At 38.2% G+C, this 26,215-nt stretch overlaps 1 protein-coding gene across 1 annotated transcript; it reads left to right on the forward strand.

Moving 5' to 3' along the window:
- The first annotated feature begins 5 nt into the window (after positions 1 to 5).
- On the forward strand, positions 6 to 24,766 carry SEC23IP (SEC23 interacting protein). The gene is made up of 19 exons (XM_086751702.1): positions 6 to 271; positions 3,971 to 4,500; positions 5,943 to 6,138; positions 6,635 to 6,828; positions 7,173 to 7,262; positions 8,106 to 8,226; positions 8,554 to 8,643; positions 9,297 to 9,438; positions 10,826 to 11,034; positions 11,687 to 11,805; positions 12,420 to 12,590; positions 12,967 to 13,062; positions 13,250 to 13,456; positions 14,120 to 14,275; positions 15,038 to 15,140; positions 16,487 to 16,672; positions 17,574 to 17,736; positions 20,054 to 20,154; positions 23,550 to 24,766. The coding sequence occupies exons 1-18, from the start codon at positions 130 to 132 to the stop codon at positions 20,133 to 20,135; spliced, it is 2,997 nt and encodes a 998-aa protein (XP_086607828.1). The 5' UTR covers positions 6 to 129; the 3' UTR covers positions 20,136 to 20,154; positions 23,550 to 24,766.
- The last annotated feature ends 1,449 nt before the right edge of the window (positions 24,767 to 26,215 follow it).

The following is a 26,215-nucleotide window of genomic DNA, read 5'->3' on the forward strand; positions in this document are numbered from 1 at the left end:
TCCTCACCCGTAGGCGGAGAGGCCGTCAGGGCGCATCGCCGCCGCCGCCATCTTAGAAGTGGGCAAAGCGCTGAGGGCGGAAGGGGCCGGGCCGCTGCGGGGAAGGGACGTGGCTGTCGGGGTGCAGCCATGGCGGCGGCGAAGCCTGGGGGTACCGGTAGCACTAACTTGCTCTTCTCTTCCTCCGCCACTGAGTTCAACTTCACCGTGCCCTTCATCCCAGTCAGCCAGGCTCCGGCTGTACCGCCGGGCCCCGCTCTCCTGGCAGCCGGTAGGCGGGTGCGGGGTGCTGAGGGGCCGCAGTGAGGGAAGCGGGGGGGCCGCGGCCCCGGTTAAAGGGGCTGTGGGGTCGGTGGGAGCCCTGAGGAACCGAGCCGGGGCCAGCCGAGGGGTGCTGCGGGCCTGGTCAGCCCCTGGGCCCGCTACGTGGCGGTGAGATCCTCATCTCCTCCCCGCAGGGCTCTCCCGGGTGGTTGTCACTGCCCGCTAAAGGCAAACGGCTGGGGATGCCGGTGTGCTTCGTGCTTGGGGTTTCCTTCTGTGTCTGGGGAGAGGAGGTGGTTATCATGTTTTCAGTTCACTGACTGGCGTATTTGTTTTAGCAATTAAAAGTTGTCAGGGCTTCTATGCAGGGATGTACTTAGTGTTTTCACCTTTTTAAAGCTGATCTCCCATGTTATCTTCTCTTTTCCCTGTGTGAAAATAGCATGTTAAGCAGATACCTTAATTTTCCTTTTAATTTAAACATCATTTTACTATCCTTTCCTTCTAAAGCCTTAATGGTGTTCCGAACATATGCATGTGCAACTTAAAATCTGATGCTCAAACAGTTTCAGATAAAGGCATGGATTTTTCTGGAAATATGTTCAGTCTGAGATTAAAGCCCTAAACAGTAGAAATGCATCGAGAAATCAGGTATTTCAAATTTTACTGCGCTGGTACACGTTGAGTCCAAAATCCAATACTTGATTTCAGTGCTGTTATATCTTAGCTAAAATAGACATTTATATATCTGGAAATAAATTGAGTACATCCCTGGAGATTTTTTTAAAAAAGGTATATCAGGTATGGCTTTGAAAGATTTCGTTAGAATACTGCATATTTTTGGATGGGAGTGGTAGAAGTGTTAGAACATTATTCCTACTTGCATGAGGTGTCTAGGTAGCTGATACACTTACTACTTCCATTTTTTGCAATCCTTATTGGATTTATTTATTGAAAATATGCATTGTTTTTAATTTTTTTTTTAAAGGTAATTTTAAAGTGCTAGTCTGGCCAGTAACTTTGCACAGATGACTCTCATGTGGCAACTTCCAGAAGACTTTGAAGCCAACCAGGGAGAAAATCTGGTTATGGGATTTCATTAATAAAATGTGATGAATCATGTCATCTCACATAAAATTTAATTGAATGAAGATTCATAGTTTTGCAACTGAAGTGAATTTCAGCGCCAGAGGTTGTGCCACATTCCATATCTGTCCCAGTAAGGCCCCTGTCTGGTTAAAGGTTCTATTTCTGTAGCCCATGGCGTTCACCGTTTGTCCAGCCAGATGTCACAGACACATTTGGCTGGGCAGAGCAGTTTGCATCTTGAATCAGGAAAGAACCCTTGAGTTTGAACCCTTGAATTGTGTAAAATGTAATAGGAATTAGTCTTAGAAATTGCCTGGCATCTGTCAGACAACCAACGTTAGGAAGCTGTGTGCAGTCTTAAATTTGTTGTATCTCCACGAGTGCGTAATAAGTGTTTTGGACTTTGCAGCTGATAATAGAAGATACTTTCTCTGGCTCAGGTGTGAGTGAAATAACCAATATATTTACTGTAGATAGGGAGGAGTGTTCCCAATGAGGAAGTGGACTAATGGTACTTGTGGTCGTCAGGTGACGGTCTGTGAAGGACAAGGTACTGCCTTACATAGGGAGGGCTGTACAGGAGGCTGTTGCACAGTCACTGTTGAAGAAAGGCTGTTTTGTATGTAGGAAGAGTACTGCCCTTGTGTGTCAAAACTGTACACTCATAGGAAATTTTTAAATTCATATAAGCTGCTTCTTTTTCCGCCAGTCTGTGCTTATGTTCCAACATAGTTTTTGCAAAATTGGAAAAAGGCAAAGTAGAAAGCAATGTATTGTGTTGGAAGACTCTCTCTGTGTGTGTATATATATGTACACATAATTTTTGTTTTGACAGAATGTTTTTCAACCTTATTTTGCAAGGAAAGATTCAGTTAGACTAGATCTCCAAAACCAGGTTGAAGTTGGAGAATAGTAGGTGTTTTGCATTTGGTAAAGGCCTTGAAAACTCTTCAGCACGTTGCCATGTTTGTTGTGGTCTGGCAGGGTGAGGTGAATTGTCTGCTCTGCTACCAGTTACTTTGGAAAGCAGAGAATTGGCAATATGGTATGAAGTATGCTTCTCTCTGTTCCAAAATGTTTATGAAATGTGAAAGGAAAAAGAATTTTATTGTTCAGAAGATGAAACCTTTTATTTAGTATAAATGGCTATTCTGCTTGTAGTTGGGATATAATCCACAGGCTTGACTTTGTAATGTCTTCACTTATAAATGGTTTTATTATTCTCCACACAATGGTTCACACATATAGATTTTGGGTTTTGTTCCTCAAAATGGCATAAAATGCTATAGGTGAAAGTAAGAGAAACTGATAAATGCAGGTGATGCCTCAAATTGACACTGTCTGAAGACTGCTACATGAACTGTGGTTAAAATAGAGCTTTTTAGTCATGGCAGCTGCTGCTTTTATGATTAATTAATTAGAACAGCAGCTTCCTAGGGAGCGTTCTCTGTGGATTCCCCGTGCTCCCTTGATACTCTGTGTTACAGTTATGTTGGCTGCGGATAAAGACATTTGTTATTGGCTGCTTGTAGCTGTAGAGATGCTTGATCTCTCTCTTTGGCTGGGGACTGAGAAGCAATGATAGGTCTGTGGTTTCTTCCCCAGAGCCTGGGGATTGTTTGATTGCGAAAGCAGATGACAACATTTTTATGTTGTGTTATATTAAATCTGCAGATTGCATTGGCTGCTTGCAAGGTGCTTTTCCCTCAGCAGGCAGGCAGTGATGCTCAGACCATCACAACAGGTTTAACTAAGTTTACTGCAAGACCTATGATAATGTCAAACCACTTTTCTCCCCTCTTGTTACTAGGTCACTGCAAAGCAGAAAACTGTGGTTGACCAGGACGTAGTTTATGTATTTGCTCAATGCGAAAGGGCAGTCAAGACTTTGCACTTTTAAAAACCCTCTCCTGCTATTACACAAAAGGAGGACTTATTTTTCTGCACCAGAGATTTAGTTCTTCTGCCAGTCTAGAGTACGATGTTTAGCGAAAACTGGAGTCAGTCTTGCTCATCAAGTGATTTGGAGTGATGAGTTGTAGCCGCCTTGCGAGTCGAATGGGAAACCTTGTGAGGGCACTGCTGAAGGAGCAGGCGAAAATGGATTGCTTAACCAATAGGTTTGGTCTCTTTGGGAATGTCTTTAAGCTCTGCTTTTGAATTTGATCTTGGAATTCTAAAAACTGAAGCATGAAGTCCTATGTTTCATAACTGTTTTCATGGTGAAAAGAAATGAATGAAGGCTGCTCTTGCATTTGCTAGGCATAAGGGACGTTGGAAGGGATTTTCAGTGCCCTGGAACCAGGGGTCTTTGCCAGGTTGGCTTGGGAAGGCCCTGACTTCAATCATACTTCAGATTTGTAATTTTTGTTGCTTTATCTGTGTACATTGAATGACTTTCGTGGTCTATTTTAAATGTTCTTGAAGACTTGGTATCTTTTGTTTCGTTTTATGGTGTGTTTAATCATCAAGGATGTGCAAGCTTTGTAATGCTTTTAGCTTTATAGGGGCCAACAAAATTTTGGAAATAGCTGATAATGGTACAGAACAATTTGGCTACATGCACTAACTGGTTTGAACCTCTCACAATATCTCTAGTGACTTTTTGTTTTTGCAGATGATTCTGCGGATGTTGGTGAAGAGGACAGCTTCTTGGGTCAGACTTCTGCCAGCCCCAATCCACCACAGACTTTCAACTATTTCTCTCAAGTCCCTAGTAGCAGTGATCCATTTGGAAGTATTGGGCAGCCACCCGTAACAACTGTTGCACCGCCTGTTGGAGCACCAGCCTTCTCCGGGCCTCCAACTTCACTCCCAGTTGTGACTGGGTCACCAGATGGGCAAAATGCCTTTTCACCGCATATTCCCAATTCTCAATCCTCCTACGGTGCACCACCTACTTCACAGGTGGGAATCACGGCTTATCAGACTCCTCTACAGAGCTGTCCCCCGCCTGCAAATGCGTCTACTCTTCCGCAAGGAACGTCTCAGCAGGGGTATAACCCTTATCGGCACACCACTCTGAGCAGCAGAGCTAACCCGTACCTTACTCCGCCACAGCTGCAACAGAGTCACGCACCTGCTCACACACCGTCCTCTGTCCCGCCTGTCCAGATGTATCAGACACCTCCAGGGTCATTGACACAGGTATGCAAACCATTTGTGGTGACAAAACAATATAAGTCACTTTCCTCTTTAAAATGCTTATTTTGTCTTCTGAAGATTATTCTTTTCCACCCAAAAAAGCATAGAAAAAGTCTTGAACCATTTCTGAAAGCAAAATGTTTTCACTAGAACTAGCCTGGAACTGTTGTTTTAGGAAAGCTTCCTGATCTTTGAAGTGAGTGTGCCCTCAGGCTGTAGCTACCTGAGCCTCTGGCATCAGAAACAAAGCCAAGTTGTGAAGTTCTGTTGCTATTCTCTATCTGCTGCTGAGTTTGCTGCCATTTCAGCTGTGCTGCTGCGTTGTTTGTGCCTCTGTTGTAAATCAGGTCATTCGGCCATTTGCAGGATATGGACTGAAAATCTCATTTCTAGCTGGTTTTGCTGGTGAAGCCAGTGCTTTTTGAAATTTTTTGTCTAAGTCACATAAATTGTCAGCAAACTCTTTGAAACACGTTGGTTGAGGATTTTGTGAGATATAAAGCATCAATCTCCATTCTTTTTTTATCTTCACAAAAGCATTATTCAAATAATGTGAATGGGTTAGTAATAACCTGGCAAGTTTTCCTTGAGAACAAGAATTGTTTTTGTTTTACCTCAGTTATTACTACATTGTTGCTGTTGTGAATAAAGAATAGAAAGATTATACGACAAAAAATATAGCAAAAGCAGTAGAACCTAAACGATCTGGAGTTTTAGATCAAAGAGTTTCTGAACTTCTATTTGCTTGATTTTATATTTTGTACAATATATTAGTGTTTGGTTTTTTTTTTTTTTAGTTTTTTCTTTAAATGTGTTGGCCAAAGCAGTTGCTACTGCTGTCATCGCTTGCTTTTAGTTGTACTAGCTAGGATCTTTGTACAAGTTGTATGAAATCAGCTTTAAGTGGGCTGTAGTCCTTTCAAAATCAGTTATTTTTCTTTCACCACTGAGGCTACATTTGAGTTTGAACTCTGCATGTCCTCATCACCTCTCAGGAAGAGGCCTATTACTGAAGTGGCCACTTGTTAAAATTGACAATCTTTATGCAAAAATGTAATTATGTATAAATGAATAATGAGAAGAATGCATTTTGATTTTCATGTCAAATTTGGTGGCCATAAGAAATAAGCTCAGCCTGAGTTTTCAAAATTTAGGAGAATATTTTGAATCTCACGGGATTTAGGTGGTTGAGGTGCTAGACCATAATGGTTTTTAACAGTATTTGTGGGAACAAAATTCACATCTTTTCTCAATTTGAAAATGTGTAACTCTTCAAAAACATAATGAAGTGGACAATGTGTCTATAATTTTTTTTAGACTGAAAGATAACGTTCTCAGGAACAAATGTTAGAAATAAAGGCTCAGAGCGTTCTCTATAGTTTTTGCAGAACTGATCTGTAGTTTGCTGTGTGACACTGAGGGGATGAGCCCAAATGTATTTTCAGTTTCCACAGCCTCAGTCACAGCTCCGAGCTCCCAGGCCTGCAGGTCCGCTGGTCCAAGCACCTCCTGTTTTGCTGCAGAACCAATATGAACCGGTTCAGCCACACTGGTTCTACTGTAAGGAGGTGGAGGACAAGCAAGTATGGATGCCGTTCAGCATTCTGGATTCTGCAAAACTAGAGGAAGTCTATAATTCTGGTAAGTTGTGTCTGACTCGGAGGTGTATAGAAGGAAGATATTAAAGTAATGCCACTCATGTATGAAAGAGTGATATGGCAGTAATAAGTGATGTTAGTACATATCTTGAAAATATGTTTTGTGCCACATAATTAATTCACATTATCTGTTGCTTGATGCTGTCAATGTTAAGATGTACATCCCCAGTGGATATCCCATTTTCACATACAACTCCTAGTTATCTGTCTCTTGGTTTGCTTTTTTGTTAATCTCTGTCAGCTCTCGAATAAGTACTAATATTCGAGAGCTTTTCAAAGCTTATTTTTCTTGTGTAGAGAGCATACAGAAGCATTTTAGGAGCAACACAATGGTTGCCTGATGCTATGCAGCTTCTCTTCCATAATATAACTATCTGTCTTAGTGCCTTAATACTCGTCACAGAAGCGATTGGGGCTGGGGTGAGGGAGAAAAAGGATTGTATGTGTTATTGTAACCGAGTGTGACTTTTGTGTCATAGTCCAGCCTGATCCCGAGAGCGTGGTTCTGAGCACTGATGGGGGACGTTATGATGTATACCTGTATGACAGAATGAGGAGAGCTGTTTACTGGGAAGAAGAGCCTTCTGAAGTGAGACGATGCATGTGGTTTTATAAAGGAGACAAGGATAGCCGTTTTATTCCTTACACTGAGGATTTTAGTGATAAGCTAGAGGTTAGTATTACGTTTGCATAAACTTCATGAAGAACTTGGTAGTTCTTTGTATTTCTGACCTTAGAAATACTTCTTTGTATTTCATTAAAATGATTTCCACAACGCACTTTCTGGAACGTAATTAAGCAAATCTTGAAAAGGGGAGTAGCTGGAAGGCCGTGTTGCTCGTGCATAGGTCCTGCATGCTGTGACCTAAAATCAGCTTGTATAGTACTTCACGCGACGCTTTTCTATAAATAAAGTTATGTAAATTATAACCTTAGCCTTACAAATGATGTACAAGGCCGAAAGATAGTTTATCTGAGAAGGCATACTGATTTTGTGTAACTTGTTTACTGTTTTAGGCAGAGTATAAAAAGGCTGTAACTACAAATCAGTGGCATCGGCGACTTGAATTCCCAAATGGGGAGACAATTGTTATGCATAATCCCAAGGTAATAGATTCTGACAATTGGTTCTCACAGAATTCATTAGGGGTGAATGAGCAAATGGAGGGATGTAAGCGTAAATTGAATGTGGTCTTAGTCTTGCTTGAAATGTACTTGTTGATTGTTTTGGATATCTGTGCGTTAAAGATTAGAAAGTTTATAGAACAATGAACTCTCTCTTGCTTCAATATGCTGTCATGTGATAAAAAGACAATGCTTTCTGAAACCTAAGAAAAGTAAGGGTTTACATAGTAAATGTTTTGACTAAGCATAACTGGCAGCAAATGGGTGGCAATTTGAGTTAGGCTAACCCCGGTCTGTACCAAATGGAAAGTAATTTAAATAAAGAACTTTAATCCAGATGCCATCCAGAGGGACCTGGACAAGCTCGGGAAATGGGCCTCTGTAAACCTGGTGAGGTTTAACAAGGCCAAGTGCAAGGTCCTGCACATGGATTGGGGCAGTCCCTTGGTGTCAGTGCAGGCTGGAGGATGAAGGGATTGAGAGCAGCCCTGAGGAGAAGGACTTGGGGGTACTGGTGGATAAAAAAACTGGGCATGAGCTGACAATATGCGCTCGCAGCCTGGAAAGCCAGCTGTATTCTGGGCTGCATCAAAAGAAGTGTGGCCAGCAGGTCGAGGGAGGGGATTGTGCCCCTCTGCTCTGGTGAGACCCTGACCTGGAGGCTTTTGTTCTTTGCATATATACTAACTGAAGAAAAGAGTTGAGTCTCATATGCAAGGTAAAGCAATCAAACAAAAAGTGTGTTGAACCATGCAATGCTTTCAGATGAGCACTATGATTCATAAGGCTTTTTTGTGTTTATAATTGGACGATGTATTTTTTCAGGTCATAGTTCAGTTCCAACCTTCTGCCACACCAGATGAATGGGGTACCACTCAAGATGGTCAGGCAAGACCAAGGGTAGTAAAACGTGGAATTGATGATGACCATGATGAAATTCCTGATGGTACGTGATTACTGTACGCGGGTCTGCAGCTTGAGCAGTCAGTTCATTTCTGTGCAAAAGTTGGACCCTTGTGGGTGGAGTGGCAATGCACTGTTTGTGCTTAGAGTCTGAAGATTAAAGTTGTTCCTTAGTCTAAGCTGCTTGAAAGAGGTTATCTGGTTTTGGTCCTTTTAATAAAGGAGTCCTGTGGGCTGTGTTATATCCTGAATGACATTATGTAATAGGCTTTATAAAGCACATATATCTTAAGGTTGCTTCACTCTAAACTTCACTACTGCAGTACATGCTAGTGCTCTGAAGTTTTTTTTTTTTTTTCTTTTCATACAGGAGAGATGTCCCAAATTGACCATCTAGTTTTTATGGTTCATGGCATAGGTCCTGTATGTGACTTGAGATTTAGAAGCATTGTTGAATGTGGTAAGTTTTTTTTGTTTGTTTTTTTTTTCTCATTTAATGAGCAGTCATATTCTTAACTATTAAAATGTGGGTCTCTATATTTCATATTCAGATAAGCGTGTCTTTTTTTTTTTTTTTTTTTTTTTTCATTTAAAAAAAAAGTGTCTAATGTTAAGAAGTTCAGTTTCTGGTAGGACTTTTTCCTGATTATTTTCCAAAAGCAGAACCTGTGTTTTGTCAGACTTACAGCTTTAACTATTATTATTAGTCTTCAGTATTAGACTTACAGAGTGGTTTGGCTTTTAGGGTGTGAGTTTTTTTTGTGGTGTTTGTGTAGGGTGGTTTTTTGTTTGCTTTTTTAATTTTTTTTTTTTTTTTTTTAAATACATTCTAGCACAACTGAGTAAATTAAGAAGGCTGTGTCTGGCCATGGAGTAAAAATGCATTCATTGTGAGATAAATAGAAGCTTGCTAGAAAATCCACTTTAAAAAAAAAGATAGCCATTCTCTTATAGTTACAGGAGTAATACTTGCAAAGATTTTCTACTTTGCAGTTTCCTTCATTTGTATTTTGACTATGTCTGAAATTGGAGAGAGGTGGGGAAAAGAATATTTCTAAGTGTGCTACTTGAGTACTGCTACTATCGGATTTTCATTACTCTTATTCTCTACAGTTGATGATTTTAGGACTGTTTCTCTGAAGTTGTTGCAGACTCACTTTAAGAAATCTTTAGAGGAACGTAAAGTGAGCAGGGTGGAATTCCTCCCAGTTCACTGGCATAGTTCTCTGCATGGAGATGCAACAGGTGTAGACAGGTGAGTATGGTGTTTAATGTTGTGAACTTCATACAAGCTGCCTCTTTACAGTTTTCATAAAGTGGATGAAAAGAGCAGTTAATATACTCTTTAGGCTAGATGAATAAACATATGATGGCTGGGTTACAAAAGAGAATCGCCGATTTTTTTTTTTTTTTTTTTTTTTTTTTTAATTAACATTTTGATGAGGAGTATAAGGAAAGCTAGAAAGGCATGTGGAGTGTTTTCTCATGTTTATTTTCATTTCAGTAGTGACAAGGTATGTATACACACACACACTTTTTCAGTACTGCGTTTTCATGAAAGTGGCTAATGTGTTGATACATGATGATGAGTGAGTGTGTAGAGAGAGTGGTATGAGGTGGTCAGCATGTATGAGGTCGTCAGCATGGAGATGTATTGTCCAGCAACAGGTATGTACAATTTAAAGTGGAGAGTTTTCTCTCCTATACCTTCCTGCAGTTTCATTGAATCTGACCGTAGATGTCGGTGTCCTCTTTCTGACGAAGGCATTGAGCCCTCTGTCCAGTCCTAACGTAGTACCTTAATTATGATTAGGTGGTTGAGCTAAGATTTTATTTTATGTTATTTTTTGAAACAAAGTATCTATATAGATAGAGTAGGAGTGTTACAGCGTTTTAAAAATCTATTTTTAAATCATTTTTTGGTGCCTATCCCTCTGCCATAGCTTGATATTTCAAGCTGTTTTCTCTTGCTCAAAGATGGGGAAGTAGAAATTGCGAGGGTAGCAACCTGTACCACTTAGAGCACACACTGGTGTTCTCCAGACTGTTTTCACTCGGTCAAGTCATACTGCTATCCTAGAGTCTTAGTCTTTTATTCTCATTTGAATACTGTGTTTTCTTGAGGAATGAAGATCCACATTCTCTTAATTAAACCAGGCTATGCTAACTAAGGCAGTCTCGGTTCTCTAGCAATTCCGTTGCAGCTGTCTTAACTCGAAGCAGGCAGATGGCGATGCCAAAGTTTTTCTCCAAAAAGAGAGTATTATATTGGCTGTTACTTCAATTTCACCTTCAATTTTTATATGCGAGTTCTTTTTCTATTCCACTTCCACCAATCTGCTCACAAAACTTCCCTGTTACTGTGTGAGAGCAGTGTTGGAATGGAGAAGAGATTATTTCAGGCATCCCTTCAGCCTGGAGAGAAAAAAGGGAGCTGTATTTCTCAAATATCTACAATCAGCAGATAGCACAAATGTATGAATATGCAACAAGGCCAGAAGGCTGTATTTTTAATGTCTGTAGAGACCATATCTGGAGAATTTACACTGCCATTCTACTGCCTGTCATTTCAAAAGTTAACAAAGTTCTTTAACGGCATTTCTATAACGGCATTCATGCTTCTAATGATTCTGTGTTACTAGGAACATAAAAAAAATCACTTTGCCAAGCATCGGACGCCTGCGCCACTTCACCAATGAAACACTCCTTGACATACTGTTCTACAACAGCCCCACCTACTGTCAGACGATTGTGGATAAAGTGGGGCTGGAAATGAATCGGTTGTACGCGCTTTTCATGAGTCGCAACCCAGACTTTAAAGGAGGAGTCTCTGTGGCTGGGCACAGTTTAGGTAATTATCTAAGGAATGGATTTGGGATTAAACCAGCATTCCTGCACTAGGGGAAATGGAACCTTCACTAAAGCATAAGGCTAAAATTAGCTGATAGGGCATGGCTGTCTTTTAGAATATGGCTGACTAAAAGTCAAACACCTCTCAATAGCTAAGTTTATAAAGGTTTGAGAGGAAATTAGTACTTCCTGGATGCGTGCATTTCTTCCGCCCCTTTAGTTTCTGTCATGAAGGCTTAGTGTCTAATTTGTGTTTAAAAGTTGACAGGTTATCTGGTGTCTTGTTAGGTGGGTAACTTCTTGTGTCTCAGAACCCCCACTTAGTAAAAGATAATTTTTTGGAACATTGAATAAGTGTTATAATGGCATGTGGCATACTGGTTTGGGCTGGAACTTTTCCTCCAGTTTGGCAGCAGTCCAAGATGGTTAATCATGTCAGCTGCATAAAGCATGAATGGGAGGCGAGGGGAAAAGGTTTGCTTTTTGCTTGAATGATCATGTTCAAGTTAATGTGTGAGTATTTTGGTTTTAATTCAGCCATCTTTTTTGATCAACCTATACATTGCTATTACTATTGCTTATAAATTTTGCTTCCAATTTAGGGAAGGAAAATCTGACGTTTTTCCCAAGGCGACTTTAATTTCTGTTTCCAGGTTCCTTAATTCTATTTGATATATTGTCTAACCAGAAGGACTTGGCTTCGTCAGTAAATACTGGGCCATTCTCTGGTGTTAATGGGACTGTGAAGGACGTGGCTGTTCATGATAAACAGGTAGGTAGTCTGTATGCTGTTCTTTCCAGGCAAATAGATCCGATATTTTCAGCAACTTTTTCTTAAGTTTTCACATACTATTAGCTAAAACACAGTTGTGGGTTCCGATAGTGCATTTAAACGTGTTAATGGAAATGTGCACTTTTGTGGATATTGTCGGTTCTCAGGACAAACTGTTTGCACCTCTTTCAGTTTCCAAATAAGCCAGCAATGGAATTAGATCATGAACATTGATTTTGACCCTTGTGTACACGTAGCTTGGTCTTAACAGTATCTGAATGGTGAAGGAGATGCATAAGAGGAGAAGAATTGATCTGTGTTCAGGCTAGAAGCAGTGACCAGTTGTTTGATGATTAAAAGGAAACATTTCTGAGTGTTGGAAAGCTCAAGAAACCTTTTGCTTCTCTTAGTAATTTTTAAATATATATTTTGCTGATCTATTATTAGTGGGATATCTGTGTCCTGCTTCACTAAAAATGGACTTAGATTTACAAAGCTTACATAATAATGGTTTTAAGATAAAGTAATTAAACTTGTATTTACTTGTTGCATATTGGCTTTTCACTGTCAGATGATGTGATTGTGTTTCTGTGCTGTTTTTTTTTTGTGTTAAGATGACTGAAGATACCAGTTCCTTGGGCTCCTCAATTACTACTTCTGGTGATGACCTTTGTGAGCCTGAAGTAGATGAGGATGTTCCTTCTTTGCAGAAGACCCTCGAAATGTTTGGTTTGTCAGACTATGCAAGCACATTTGAAAAGGAGAAAATTGACATGGAGTCTCTGGTACGATAATATTCGCTTGACTTATGGGGATTGCCAGGGTATGGAGGTTTATGTTTGGGTTTTTTCTGGGCTTGTTTTGTACTCTTTTCTTTATGAGTTTAGTGTACTGTACCCCCCATTGCAAAGGGGTAAGATAATTAATGTCTGATATGAAGACTAAATGTTATGTAACTTTTCCTTGAGTTTTTTCTCCAGATTATTTTAGGACACTTTGTAGCACATCTTTTTTTTTTTTTTTTTTTTTTTTGTAATTCCTGTAGCTTTATAAAATGTCTTATCTCATTCAGAAGTCATTGCAAATAAGAAATGATATATGTTGCTAGAAAAGTTCTAAAGCATGCTTTGATGTGTGTGGGTTTTTTTTTTTTTTTTTTAGATGATGTGTACAATTGATGACCTGAAGGAAATGGGGATACCTCTTGGACCAAGGAAGAAAATAGCTAATTTTGTAAAAGACAGAGTGGCCAAGCAGGTAAATACAATTTTCAGAAATGAAAGAAAAAGTTGTTAAGCAAATGTATCTGACTTCCTTGTTGTGGAGTAACTTCTGTTCTTTAACACACTTGTTAACATCATGGAGATTATATATATATATAAGGAATTTTGACAGTTGTGGAATAAACTTTTTTTTTTCCTGGTTTTGAAACTTGTCTCAAAAGGAACAAAAGAAAGCAGTAGCAGAAAAGAAAGCGGTGCTGGCTGCCACGCTGCAAACTCAAGAAGATGCCCAGAAAGCAAAAGAGACAGTTACTTCTGTCTCCCCTTCAGAGTCTGGTCAGCTGCACTCAAAGAGGAAGCTTGCAGTTGGTGCATCTGTTTCTTCTGTGAACATTGACTATGAGTATTTTGAAATCGGAACTGGCCAGGTGAGACTACGTAGGTTTAAATGATTCATTTGGAACAATGCTATCCTTTTGGTTGATTTTAGTGCTGTTTTTTAAAATGTTTTTAAATGTTGATGACTTTGTGCTGCTTCCCTTGACGGTTGTACAAAAGTTGTATTTATGTAGAACTTTACCCTTTGGCAGGGGGGAGAGCTGGGAGAGTGGGTTTGGTTACTTGTAATAACAAGGATGCCACTACAATTCATTCTGTCTTTCAGCAGTGAGTGAGCTGTAAACATGGTTCTGTTTCAGAAGCAGAACTGTATGAATGGCGTGATACTGAATGGTTCAGTGGCTTTACAGTTAACATGGTAGCCTAAATTGATCCATTTATGCTTTTATATTTAAGTTTTACCTCAAACTTAACTTAACAAACAAACCTTGAAGACTTCTTGTTTTAAATGTATTTTTTCATTTTTTCGTACTTTTGAATTTCTTCTTAAAAAACCATTTTAGTATTATAGTATTAATATGTACTAGTACTATGGTATTAGCATGGAGGAGGGCAATGCAGCTGAAGCTTTCTGTAATTACTGTGAGCATATGATTGATTTAATACACAACTTGGTTTTTCCTTCCTAACTAGGCATTATATTAACTAGCTGGCAGTTCTGAGAGATTATATATCTGATTTCTGTCTGGTAGGTTTCTGTGGTTTACAGTCCATTGGACTTTGAACCCGATATTTTCTTTGCTCTTGGTTCTCCTATTGGTGTGTTCCTTACTGTGAGAGGTGTGGAGAAGATTGATGAAAACTACAGGCTTCCCACCTGCAAGGGATTCTTCAATATCTATCATCCAGTAAGTAAGCAGTACTTTTGAGATTTGATTTTGGTTGACGCAGATGACAACAATGCAGAATACTACGTTTTAACCGCTGAGTATTACACCTCCTATTACCCTATGTATGTTTCCCAAAACACCCTCTTAAAAAAATAACCCAACTGAAATATATATTCCAAATATTTGTGATCTTTTACTACAAAAGTGAAATAGGGCTGTCTATAGGTTCCGTTTCTAGCATTCTAGTTATGAATTGGCTTTATAATATTTCCCTTGTTCGTTTTCAGAGCTTAAAGAACCAACCCTCCCCCACCCCCCATTAATTTCAAGGCACTCCTGTAGATTTTTATAACGTGTTTGTGTTTGAGCCATTTGCAGGACTTAGTCTGAGTTTCCAGTTTAGATTCTGGGAAACTTAGAAATCCTTAGAGATTTTGCAGTTCACTTGTCCTCTTCTGTCCCATCAGTTGTTTAACAATTGAACAGTGACATGTTGGTAGAGATCATCAGAGTGCAAAATAATTTTGCCACCCTCTCACTGTTGTTTCCTCTCTTAAAATCTCTGTCTGTAGGAGAACAAGACCTAATTAGTTAATCAATCTACTTAATCTTATGATTAAACTAAATAGTCATGAACTGAGTTTCTGTAAACTTAAATAGAACAGAATTCATAAATAGTTCTCTATTAATCATAAATAGGGATTTTTTTTTTTTCACCAACATGTGACAGTTAGAATAATTGCTAAGATAACTAAATGTCAATGTGTTGTTTCTCAACAGCTTGATCCAGTAGCTTACAGGTTAGAACCAATGATCATTGAAGACACGGATTTAAAACCAGTTCTTATTCCACATCACAAAGGCAGAAAAAGACTTCATCTGGGTAACAGAAAACTTATTTCATATATGGGTCTTGTGCCTAATTTACTCATTTGATGCATTAGAATATTGTAAAATTTAGAGACTAATCAGTGTTGCTGGATATCTAACTCTGTTTTTCCAAAATGTCAGAGGGGATTCCTCCCAGTCCTGTAAGTTAGGCATTCACAATTGCATTCAGGTGTAATAATCATAATTCCTCCAGATCTGAGCTTATAATTAACGAAGTTCCATTTTCAAATTGCTGTATATCAGTTGTTCACCTTAATTTCTAATATGATATGAAACATAAACTAAATTTACCGGTTTCTTTTACCTTGTCCCTGATGATCACCATGAAGCGTTTAACCAGTGTGTGTCCAGTATTGGAAACACTGAGGGGAAAGGTGGTGTGCAGGGCCTGGATTTTGTTGCTCATGAGCACACATCACATCAAGGTGCTATACTTAAATTTCACATACCTAATAAGAAAAGTCAGCTCTGCAGTAAAGTTGATGATATTACTTGTTGTACAAGTTCACAGAGCCCTTCTGAAAGCCTGTCGTCAGGCTCTTGAATGGAGAACTTCTGCAGCATGCATATTTTTAGAGTGGTACATTAGGATGAGTCTGCTTTCCTAGACACTTGTTAAGTAGTGTTTTAGGTTACAAGTCTCAAAAAGTGTGTATAATAAAGGAGAAAAATATGGTCTGTTGCTCTTTACTGGTTTTTCTTTGATGTAGTTGAGTGTTCCATGGCATAGTCATGAGCCTTGATCTAGCAGACCCAGGTGGTTCTAATCCGTTACTGTGAAGAGCTCTCCTTCATTCGGAGTTTCCCATCAGTATTGAATGGCAGCTTGGTTACTAGTGACGCAGTTACTGAGCTGTAGCAGAACTACAGGCTAGAGCTATCTAGGAGTGCTTCTCCACATTCACTACCTCTGCAGGAGACATTGGCAGCTCTTCTGGTCTCTGCTGCTGTGCTGGAGTTTGAAACTAGTCTCTATAGTTTTCCTTTAGTGTAGGATGTTAGTAGTGATTGTGGGTGTTGGTAGTGTTGAGGGATTGGCTGGTGTAGCTATTTTTGTGGTCCCTTCTGGACTTGGAGGCTGTGGGACTGTTTCCTGTACTAGGAGGTGTTAATTCATTGACCCATATAGTGAGAAATTAATTGTGTATTAATGACATGTCACCTGATCTTTTAAAATGGAATAGAGAAGCACGAAGCATGCGTTCGTGACATAGCAGGCCCGTTTCTGCTAGTAACGGGGATGTTTTCTGAACAAGTTTTAATCATTCTGGTTTTAGTTTATGATTTTAAATCCTTCTACCATGTTGATCTATATATATATTTATTTATTTATTTTAGAGTTGAAAGACTCTCTCTCTCGTATGGGATCTGATCTGAAACAAGGTTTTATTAGCTCTCTGAAGAGTGCATGGCAGACCCTTAATGAATTTGCACGTGCTCATACATCTTCAACTCAGCTACAAGCGGAACTGGAGAAAGTAGCTAATCAAATTAAAGAGGAAGAAGAAAAGCAAGTGGTAGAAGGTATGTGGACACATTGATTTTCTTATGACATATCGATCTCAAATTAGTAGAAACTTGAGCATCCTAGTGACTGCTTGCTATTGATTTTCCTGATGCTATTAAGGAGGCCTCTGTGCTTTTGGAGTATTAATGTTAAATGCAAGATCTATTGCTACCTTTTTTTGTCTTTTAGGAAAGGAAAAGTTAACTTATATTGAAGGATATTTTAGGCTTGAGTTTGTATAACCTTTTGACTTACTTTTAGAAGGACAGGTTTCCAAATCAGTTGTGCTTTCTTTCCTCCCAGGGGAAATTAGCACAAATAAATATTTTTGAGATTTATTCTCTTCAGTAGTGTTCTACTGAGTTTTTGGGATGAGCTAAGAAGCATTTAAGTATGTGTTGTAACAGGAAAAAGTGCTGCTGAGGAAAATGAACTTAAGTCAGATATAAATATTACCTCTAATGGTACCAAGGGCAGGCTTCCTAGTTGTGAATTATCTGTCGGTGCTTAGTAATGCTGGCTTTGTCTACAATGACAAAGACAAAACATTCCTCCTAGTGTCAATTGAGTATAGTGATTGACTCTATGCAAGGGGGATGTAAAAATACATTATTTCAGGTTATTTTCTTGTGGGATGACTGGTTCTACCTATGTATAAACAGTGGGATTTGTTTTTAAAATTGCTTAGTTATTACTTTGTGAGCTATTCTTCAAACAAACTCGGCTTAAAAGAAATAAGCCTATAGTTCCAGTAACCTTTCTGAATTATGCAGAAGTGTGCTAGTCAGTTGAGGCTGTTACTTTTGACTTACTGCAAGCACTTGAAAATTAGAGCAGGGAAAATGGGTGATGTTTCTTTATTATAGTCAAGCAGGCTGTGCTTGAAGGTGATTTAAATCTTAAACTCTTTAATTTTAGCTGAAAAGATCACTGAAAGTCCAGACCCTCCCAAAGATGAAGATTTTTTAGTGAAGGTTGGAATGTTAAATGGAGGACGTCGTATTGATTACGTTCTACAAGAAAAACCAATAGAAAGCTTCAATGAATACCTTTTTGCTTTACAGAGTCATTTATGCTACTGGTAAGAGGAAATACCTGTGATTCTATAAATACTGCTTTTCTGATGTAACTGTCTTTAAATGCTGGTAATGACATGCCTGCCATTTATCTTACTCTTATTGTCTGTCTATAAGAGATCCTCATTGCTTAATTCTGAAATGGCTTCTCGTTTGGAAAGATGTTGCCTTCCCACACAGGGATACTGTAAAGATAGATTTGTTACACTCTGGATACTCAAGTGTTACAATCAAATTGTCTCAATTATATTAAGGTAAACAGACTGTCCAGGAATGTCAGTCTCAAGGTGTCACATCTAGAGACACACTACAGGTTAATCTCATTTCAAAATAAAATTCTCTGTTAGCACAAGATAGACAAATCTATCGTCCTATTTGCAATAAAGACGCTGCATACTGGTCTCTTGAACGCTGACACTCAAAACACGCACCTTAGCTATGATCATTTTCAGAACAAGGAGAGCTCTGTGAGCATGTTGACAACTGTAGTTTTTCAAATAAAACTATTAATGAAGGAATTGTGTTGGAGTACAATATGTAGTAAAACTTTACTATCTCTTCCTGTTGGAATGAAATTGCTGGATATTGATGCTCTGCTGTCAAAGATTAACAAATAAAAGGAAGAAAAAAGGCACAGTGGATCTTCCTGTAAATTTGGATGGTTTTGATTTATCACTTGTATACAGTGGTGGCTCATATACAGAACAATTTTGAGAACAAGAAGCAGAGTTTGGTGTCATTGTGTAGTCAGAGCTGCGGAATACCATTGCCTTATCTGGATTTGGATTCACTTTTTGTTTTTAAGTGCTTACATGTTTCAAATGGAGAAAGGTATAATTCCATTTATAGAAACAGCAGTAACTGCTGACCTGTTGTATTTGCCATTATGAGTTGCTCTTTTTTTTTTTTGTTGTTGGTGTGTTTGGTTTTTTTTTTGGTATGTCATTGTATGCATTTTATTATTGTCATAAAATTAAGCACACATGAAAATACACAAGATGTGGAATGGTAGAGCAGAGGATGTGTAAACTGTATTTGGCAACAGGACAGCACACCTTTATAGGGAACACACAAGCCAGGATGTCAGTTGCTGAGCTGTGCAAAATGCTGTTGGTGGGGGGGACTGTTTTTGTTATTCAGGTAAGCAAAATACTAGTTGCTTGTTCTGAGTTCAGCAGACAGTCGAGAAATGGTGCTCTATGCTATTTTTGAAGGTTTTGATTTTCAATAGCTGATAATTCTTAGAAGCGGGCATTTTTCCACAGGTTAAAATACAGAAATGAAAGCGTTACCCGAAGGATCTTATTAAATTCAGTGTCACTTACTTTGTTAAAGATCAGTAGCTGCCGGAGAAGGGATTATCAAGGGTGCAGAGCTGATGTGTGCCAGCACTGCTGGGTGCTGCCAGCACTGAGCAGTCGGTGACCCAGTGGTGGCAGTGCCGTTTCGCAGGTAGAGCTGAAGGAACAGGGAGTGACTTTCCACAAGGCGGCAGCTGATCATTGCCAGGTTTTTAAAAACTTGCTACCCATAGCTTTTGGTCATTCAAATAAGGAAGATAAGCATGATGATTAATGATCCCAGTAAGAGAGCATACTTTGGTGTGGTGTGGATTGTTTTTTTTTTTTTTTTTTTTTTTTTTTGCTGGGAGTGGTGGGGAAAGCCTTAAGTGAAATGATCTGTGTGTCAGAGAGAATGGAGATTCCATGTTGATCCTTCTTGTTTCTTACTTGCTCGTTTAATAGCAGAGACCATCAAGAAATATGGTCATTATCTCTCTGCTCAGTTGTGGAAGACATCTGTATTCTCTTAGCTTGCACATTTAACTCTGTCCTGGTGCTCTGTGAATGATGTTCCTCCCATTTGGAGGATTACAGTTCTGAACATCTAAGTCTCCTTTACTGTCTCCCTATGCCATTTCTTTTAATAAGCACAGGAAGCTACCCTTATGTAACACCTCCTGCAGCTTTGGAACTTTGTTAAAATTTGCCTGTTTAACTTTGTTGGTTTTTACAGTGTGTTTTGCTCTTTTATACCAGTATTGTTTAGGTGTGTTTAAATAATACTTTATAGTCAAATAAGAAAACTAAGTCTGTCCATGTTAAATTTAAATTTAGATAGCAGAAATAATCCAGAACTGGTGAACAATTGTAGCTCAAAGGAAGTTGGTAGTGGTAAGACCATCTTCCTGAAAGATAAGGACTAGGGCAATAGGTTGTGCAAACTTTTTAGAGAGCTGGAATGGCTTGAAGTGCAGCTTACAATAGTTCGAATGTAGACCGTACCACAATAACACTTTTTTCTTTCTTCAATTCTTCATAGGGGATCTGAAGACACAGCCTTGCTGTTTCTCAAAGAAATATACAGAACTATGAATATCAATCCTGAGCAGCCACAGCATTGATGTATAGAGACATGAATTTGTAAGTTTGTTCTAGTATAACTTATGTACTCATATCAAATTCAGCTGCAGCTTAGATGTCTTTATTTTCCCTTTTTCCTCTGAAGTTTAAATTATGAAGCAGTTAGTCGCAAAGTGTCATTTTGATTGCAAAAACAAATTCTAAACTTAAATGTAGGAGAAGTCTTCAAGTTCTTCCCGCCTTTAGTCTGAAAAGGTATCTGATATTAGAGTTTTTGGTGTGGGATAATAATTGCCAGTAAAAATATGTTAAAAAAAATTTAAAAAAAAAAAAATCTCTTTATTGTATTTCTCCCAATTCAATTCTTCAGTGAATGTAGGAAGACTTAGGGATATTTGATATGATAAAACTTCATTTACAGTGCAGTAGATTAAAGAACACCAACCGTGTTCCACTGTTGTAATATGCATGTTGTAGTATTGGTTGACCAATTGTGCACACTTATGCTGGGGAAGAAGTTGCTTCTTTCCTAAGAAGATGCTAAACATTGATAGTAATAAATTACTGAATGAGAGCTCAATATATGCCAGTATTTTATTATCTTTATATAGCTTAAGAATTTCAGTAGAACAAGTGAAATGATATAGCATGAAAGTTGGTTCACTTTGAAAAGAAATTCAATACATGATATAATTGAGTATCTTAGATCTGAAATAGACTTGCAAGTATTTTTGTTTTAAGATATGTGTGTGTCCTAACTGAGGAGCTGTATTGTACTAGTTTGCATCACTGGATGTTGTAGAAAAGGCTATGTTCTCTTTTGAGAGGCAAGGAGGAAGAAATATGCACCTAGCCTTTTGGAATCACACAACAAGATAGTTTCTGATGTATTTCTCCATTTTTCAGAAGAACTGATAATGTCAAGGTACATAAATACCCAGTATGAGGAGAAATACTTGACATTTCAGAGGAACATTCTAGATATCTTCAGCTGCTGCCATACACTTTTAGTAGTTTTTTGTAACAGAATGCCTCTGATGATCAGTTGATAGCATCTTTTTAAAAAATGAAATGTCACAGCTGATTAAATGCATTTTTTTAAAGCATGACCAAAATTATAGGAAAAAGGCGCTGTTTGGCTGCACAGCTCTGACAGTGGTGTATCAGTTATCACAATGGCTTATGCAGAGTCTCAAGTCAGAATTGTAGAGTTTTTTCTCTGCTTTTATTTCTTTATGACCACTTAGGGTGAAATCATATGAAGCGTATTGCTACAGAAATAACTTTCTGTCTCACTGGGGGAATGGGATGTGATAATTTATCACCACAAAGCTAGAAGTGGGTTTGTTGCTTAACTTCAGCAGACACTGGGATAATTGTATTTTTCATTGAGAACTATGCAACTGGAGGACATTTAGCAGGATGTCATGCAAGAAAGCACAGTCAAGGCTGTCTGTGTGGTTGTAGTACCATTAGGAATTGTTCAGAACGTCTCTCACCACTTGCTTGACTGAACAGCATATGAGATTAGAATTCAGATCCCAGAGGCTTAAATGGGAGAGCAGTTAGGGCCCGCTGGGATACACTTAATGACAAGTGGTATCTTGGGAACACTGCGCACTACAAGACCAGGATCTTTTTTGCATGACAAGAAATGTCTCTATGTACGCTGTGTAAAATATTTTGCGTAATATTTCCTTCCTTACACAGCAGGAAAAAGGAAAATTCCCCCACAGTGGTAAGCAGTAGTCGGGTAGGGTTGGCATGTGTTTTTTTTTTTCTTTTTTTTTTTTCTTTTTGTTTTTTTTTTTGTTTTGTTTTGTTTTCGTTTTTTTTTTTTTTCTAAGACCTTCAAATGTGCAGGTTGGCAGTGTGAAGGTAATGGATTATCCAGCAGCGCCTGTGACAGCTACATCCATTTACCTATCTAGAAGTAGATTATCTGAAGAAACAGCCGCTCTTTATTTGTGGGCTGCTCAAAGGAAAGAGTAAATGCCAGAGGAAGCTCTGGGCTCCCTCTTCATACTTTTCATGTTAATTGATTTGAATACTGAGACCTGACCACTTCCTTGCTTTGATGTGCAGAGCCACCTCTTGCTGTCCAGTTTAATTTCATTGTATCTGCTGTCAGCAGAGGGAAAGAAACAGGATCTACTAACCTGCTCGCTTCTGCTCAGGCACGTTGATCTTTGGTGCTGTTGGCCAGTGCAGATTCCTTCAACTTCCTGGGGACTGTGGTAATTCTGGAGCAGATAAAAATTTAGCAGAGGCAAGCTAAGGGAGGAACTGAATGTCCAATTTTATCTCTGGTCTAAATTAGCTGATTGTTTTATTTTGGAGAGATGGAAGGAGTTGGCCAAACTGTGTTCTTAAAGGCAGAAGAGGGACTAAGGTGGCCACTGAGCTTCATCATACAGAGGATGGATTTTGAAAGCAAAAAAGGGGAGCATTGATGCATAGAATCTGCTGCATAGCATGTTTGTGTAGTGTTCTGTCTTTTTTTCTTGACACCTACCGGTAACTTACTCTTAACTAAGTCACGTCAGTAGCGTTAACTATCTTAGCTAAAATCACCTTTGACAAGAGTTTGTTGCACTTAAAACTGGTGAGTAGCTACCTATATCTGTTTGCTTCTAATCACTGATAGAATAGTACAAGTGTTACTAAAACCTCCTGAGTTCTTCTTTTATTTTGTATGGGTGACTTGATTTAGCTTTTCTAGGTCATCTGGAAGCTGTTCTTTGTGGGACAGTAATACAGGGTTACATGTAAACAATGTAGAGAAGTGCTTGGGACAACTTTAACACGTAAATTGACGATTTCATTTCTTGTATCTGTTTTGGTAACTTGGTTGAAAGGAGACTGAAAACAGTAAGATGTTTTCAAATGACTCTTGCAAATGAGAATTTTCTCCTTCTTTAGTAAAGCATAGCCACCACTAGTATGTTATTCTTTTTATTAGGTTCACAGGAGTGTCTTTCACTGTGTTGGTTAGAAGATTTAAGACACTATACACTCTCTGTATATTATTCTTATCTTTACAATTCTTTTTAGAAGGCTCAGGTGAGGTAGGAGAATACACTAGTGTATTAAAGCTCAGGTGTATAAACTATCACATAATTGTTTCTATTTCTAAATAGAGTAGGTTTATATATTACTACAAGTTAAAGAACCTAGTAGCTAATTAAAATGTAGAGTGAATGACATCCTATGAGCAGTTGTTGTGAGCTCTTTCTGTTTGCAATTTTAATTGCCAATTTATGACCATAAAATGTGTATTTCAGGAGCTTTTGGTATTTGAAAAATGATTAAAAATGTGTATGGGTTTTTAGATCTTTTTTGAGTCTTCTTGAAATTGAATGTTGGCATATTTAATTTTATATTATACTGCAAGAATAGAAAACTTGATATCCTTCATATTTCCCATATGCACACATTCTGTTTTCTCTGCACAGCCATACCTCTTGCTCCGACAGACCTGGTGAAAAACACTTTGAAGAACATCTGATATTTTCATAGTTACAGATGACAGGATAAGCGTCAGAATTTTTTCTGACAGTCCGGAACTTGCTCAGATTCTACCTTCTTGTGTCACTTCAAGCAAACTTAAATTTTGAGATGATCATCACCGTCATTCAAGAGAAGGATGGAATGACACAATTTGATCTTAAATCAGTTTAACTGTACAGTTGCCAAGTATAAAGTGATCACCGAGGAAGATAGATTTTTTTTTTTTTTTTTTTTTTTTTTTTTTGGCATACAAATCATTACTTCTCTCCTTTAGCTATCCTGTCTCAGCTGGCTGTTGAACATGCTTTGCCTATCAAGGCAGCATGTCATTCTTAAAAAGGACTCGTTGAGAAACGGCAATAATCTGCTTTTCTTGACATGTTTGTTGGTCCACCTTTTAAAAATAAAATGTCAACTGTAGTCATAACCATCTTTTAATATGGATTACATAAAACAGTTAATATTTACTAAGAGATAGCAACCAGAGTAATTTTCTTACTGTTGTAAGTGTGATGGAGATTATTTTATACAGTCCTTTTTAATCCTCTGTTAAGAGTTTTATTGTGGGTTGGTTTTTTTTTGTTTTTTTTGTTTTTTTTTTAAGTAAAAACGAACCTTTCACATAAAGATGTTAGAAGTTTGTTACAGCTAGTTCAGTGTTCACATCTCCTGAAATGAAGGACAATTTAAAATAACATTTTATCAGGTAATTAAGGTAATTTTAGTGAAACTAGGGTGCAGTTGTGAGAACTAAAATACTTGACCGTGCAGTTTAGTATCTGAAAACAGTTAATGTAAATAGATGAAACTGAAGCTTGTGGGCACTAGATAATAATCTAAGTCCAGACCTGCAATCCAGACCTAAATAATAGTCTAGGTCTAGACTCTATTTTTGTGTAATGAAATTGAGATCAGTTGGGTACTATGAAATCCTTTGAATTAATGTCTCTGAATACTGACTTTCTGTAGCTTTCTTCTGGCTTCAGCTTACATGCAAATTGTGGCTTTTCTTAATGACTTAACCTTACTACTGACTATTTGCTTCTGTTATTGCAGTAAATGAATTTTGAAATGCAGTATGTTTTTTTTCCCTTGATATATGTAAAATACACATTATCGTGTATATATTTTGATTATTATAATTAAAAATACCCTACTTCCAGTGGGTCTTTACAGCAAGGTTTTGTATTCCATTGCACAAAATAGGTTGGAAGGGACCTCTGGAGAGGTTACTTAATCCAACTCCTCTGCTGAAGGCTGGAAGGGCTTAGGGCCTTGTTCAAGGATGGAGATCCTTCACCTCTCTGGGTCCTATTCTAATGTTTGACTACTATGATTGTAAATGTTTTTCTAATATACAAGTGGAATTTCCCAGGTGGAGCTTGTGACTGTTGCCTCTTGTCCTCCTTTCTCTCTGCATCTTCAAGAATAATGTCTCTGTCTTCTCTTGTACCCTCACGTTAGATAGTTGAGGACAACAGTAAGATTTTCCTCTTAGACTTCTCAAGAGTGAAAACTTTTCTTGATATCTTCTTACATGCCATGTGCTGCAGCCCCATAGTCACCTTGCGGTTTTCTGCTGGACTTGCTTTAGTTTATTGAAGTCTGTCTTGTTCTGGTAAGTAAGTTTTGCCAAAGGAATTTTTTTTTACCCAAACCGAACGTATTTGTACCTTTGTAAATTAACTTCTGAAGACCACATTTTCTAAGCTTTACAATCTGCTTTCTTAGCTAGATACAAATAAAATACATTAAAAACTAAAAAAGCAACAGAAAACCACAACCACTGGCCTCATTTTCATCTTAAATGTCATAGAGTGGAAGGTTCTACACTTGTATTTGTGAACTCTTTGCAACACTGAATAATCTGATGAATATGGTTGAATAGCTTTGATGGTGCCTTGTTCACTTTCTTCTTTTACTGTAAAGCTGATGGGGTGTGATACAGTCCTTGGGGAGGGAACAGCAGTGCCAAGGAACAGTAAAATTTTATGGGTGCGTGAGAAGTGTTGCTGCAAGGGGGACTCTGGCTCGCAATGAGCTTGCCTTGCAATGGGAAGATGCACAGGAGAATATTGCAGGTGAATGAGGACCATCTGGAGTGGAGAAATTGTTTTGGGAATATAGCATTAAAATCAGTTCTAGTTACATAAATAAAAATTTGACTGCAACTGCAGTAACTAGCAATTTTGACATCTAAAAAGCAAATGGAAGATCAGCTATTAAGGAAGGAAAAATGACAGAGTAAACAATGATTATATAAAACAAAGAAAAACTGTAAAGCAAATGGAGCTTAAAGAGTGAATTTATATCTGCTACAGATATGTTTTACTTCCTCAGCAGAAATCTTCCTAGCATGCTGCAACAACTTATTGGGCAGACCATATACAGCACAGCAGCTGATATATGCTACTCTAGGTTTGTTGGATTTTTAAAATTTTTTTTTTTTACTTTCCTAAATAGGAGTAGTAGGTATTGTAATCCATAATTAAATAGACAAGACTAATTCAACTTTAATTATGTAATCTCTATTAAAAAAAATTAGTTTTCCTTGCCGTATTTTCACCTGTGATGAAGTGATTGTACACATTTAAAAAAAAATTGTCCAGAA

The sequence above is a fragment of the Chlamydotis macqueenii genome, chromosome 7 (genome assembly GCF_036417535.1).
Source record: "Chlamydotis macqueenii isolate bChlMac1 chromosome 7, bChlMac1.mat, whole genome shotgun sequence".
In the NCBI taxonomy this organism is placed as follows: Eukaryota; Metazoa; Chordata; class Aves; order Otidiformes; family Otididae; genus Chlamydotis; species Chlamydotis macqueenii.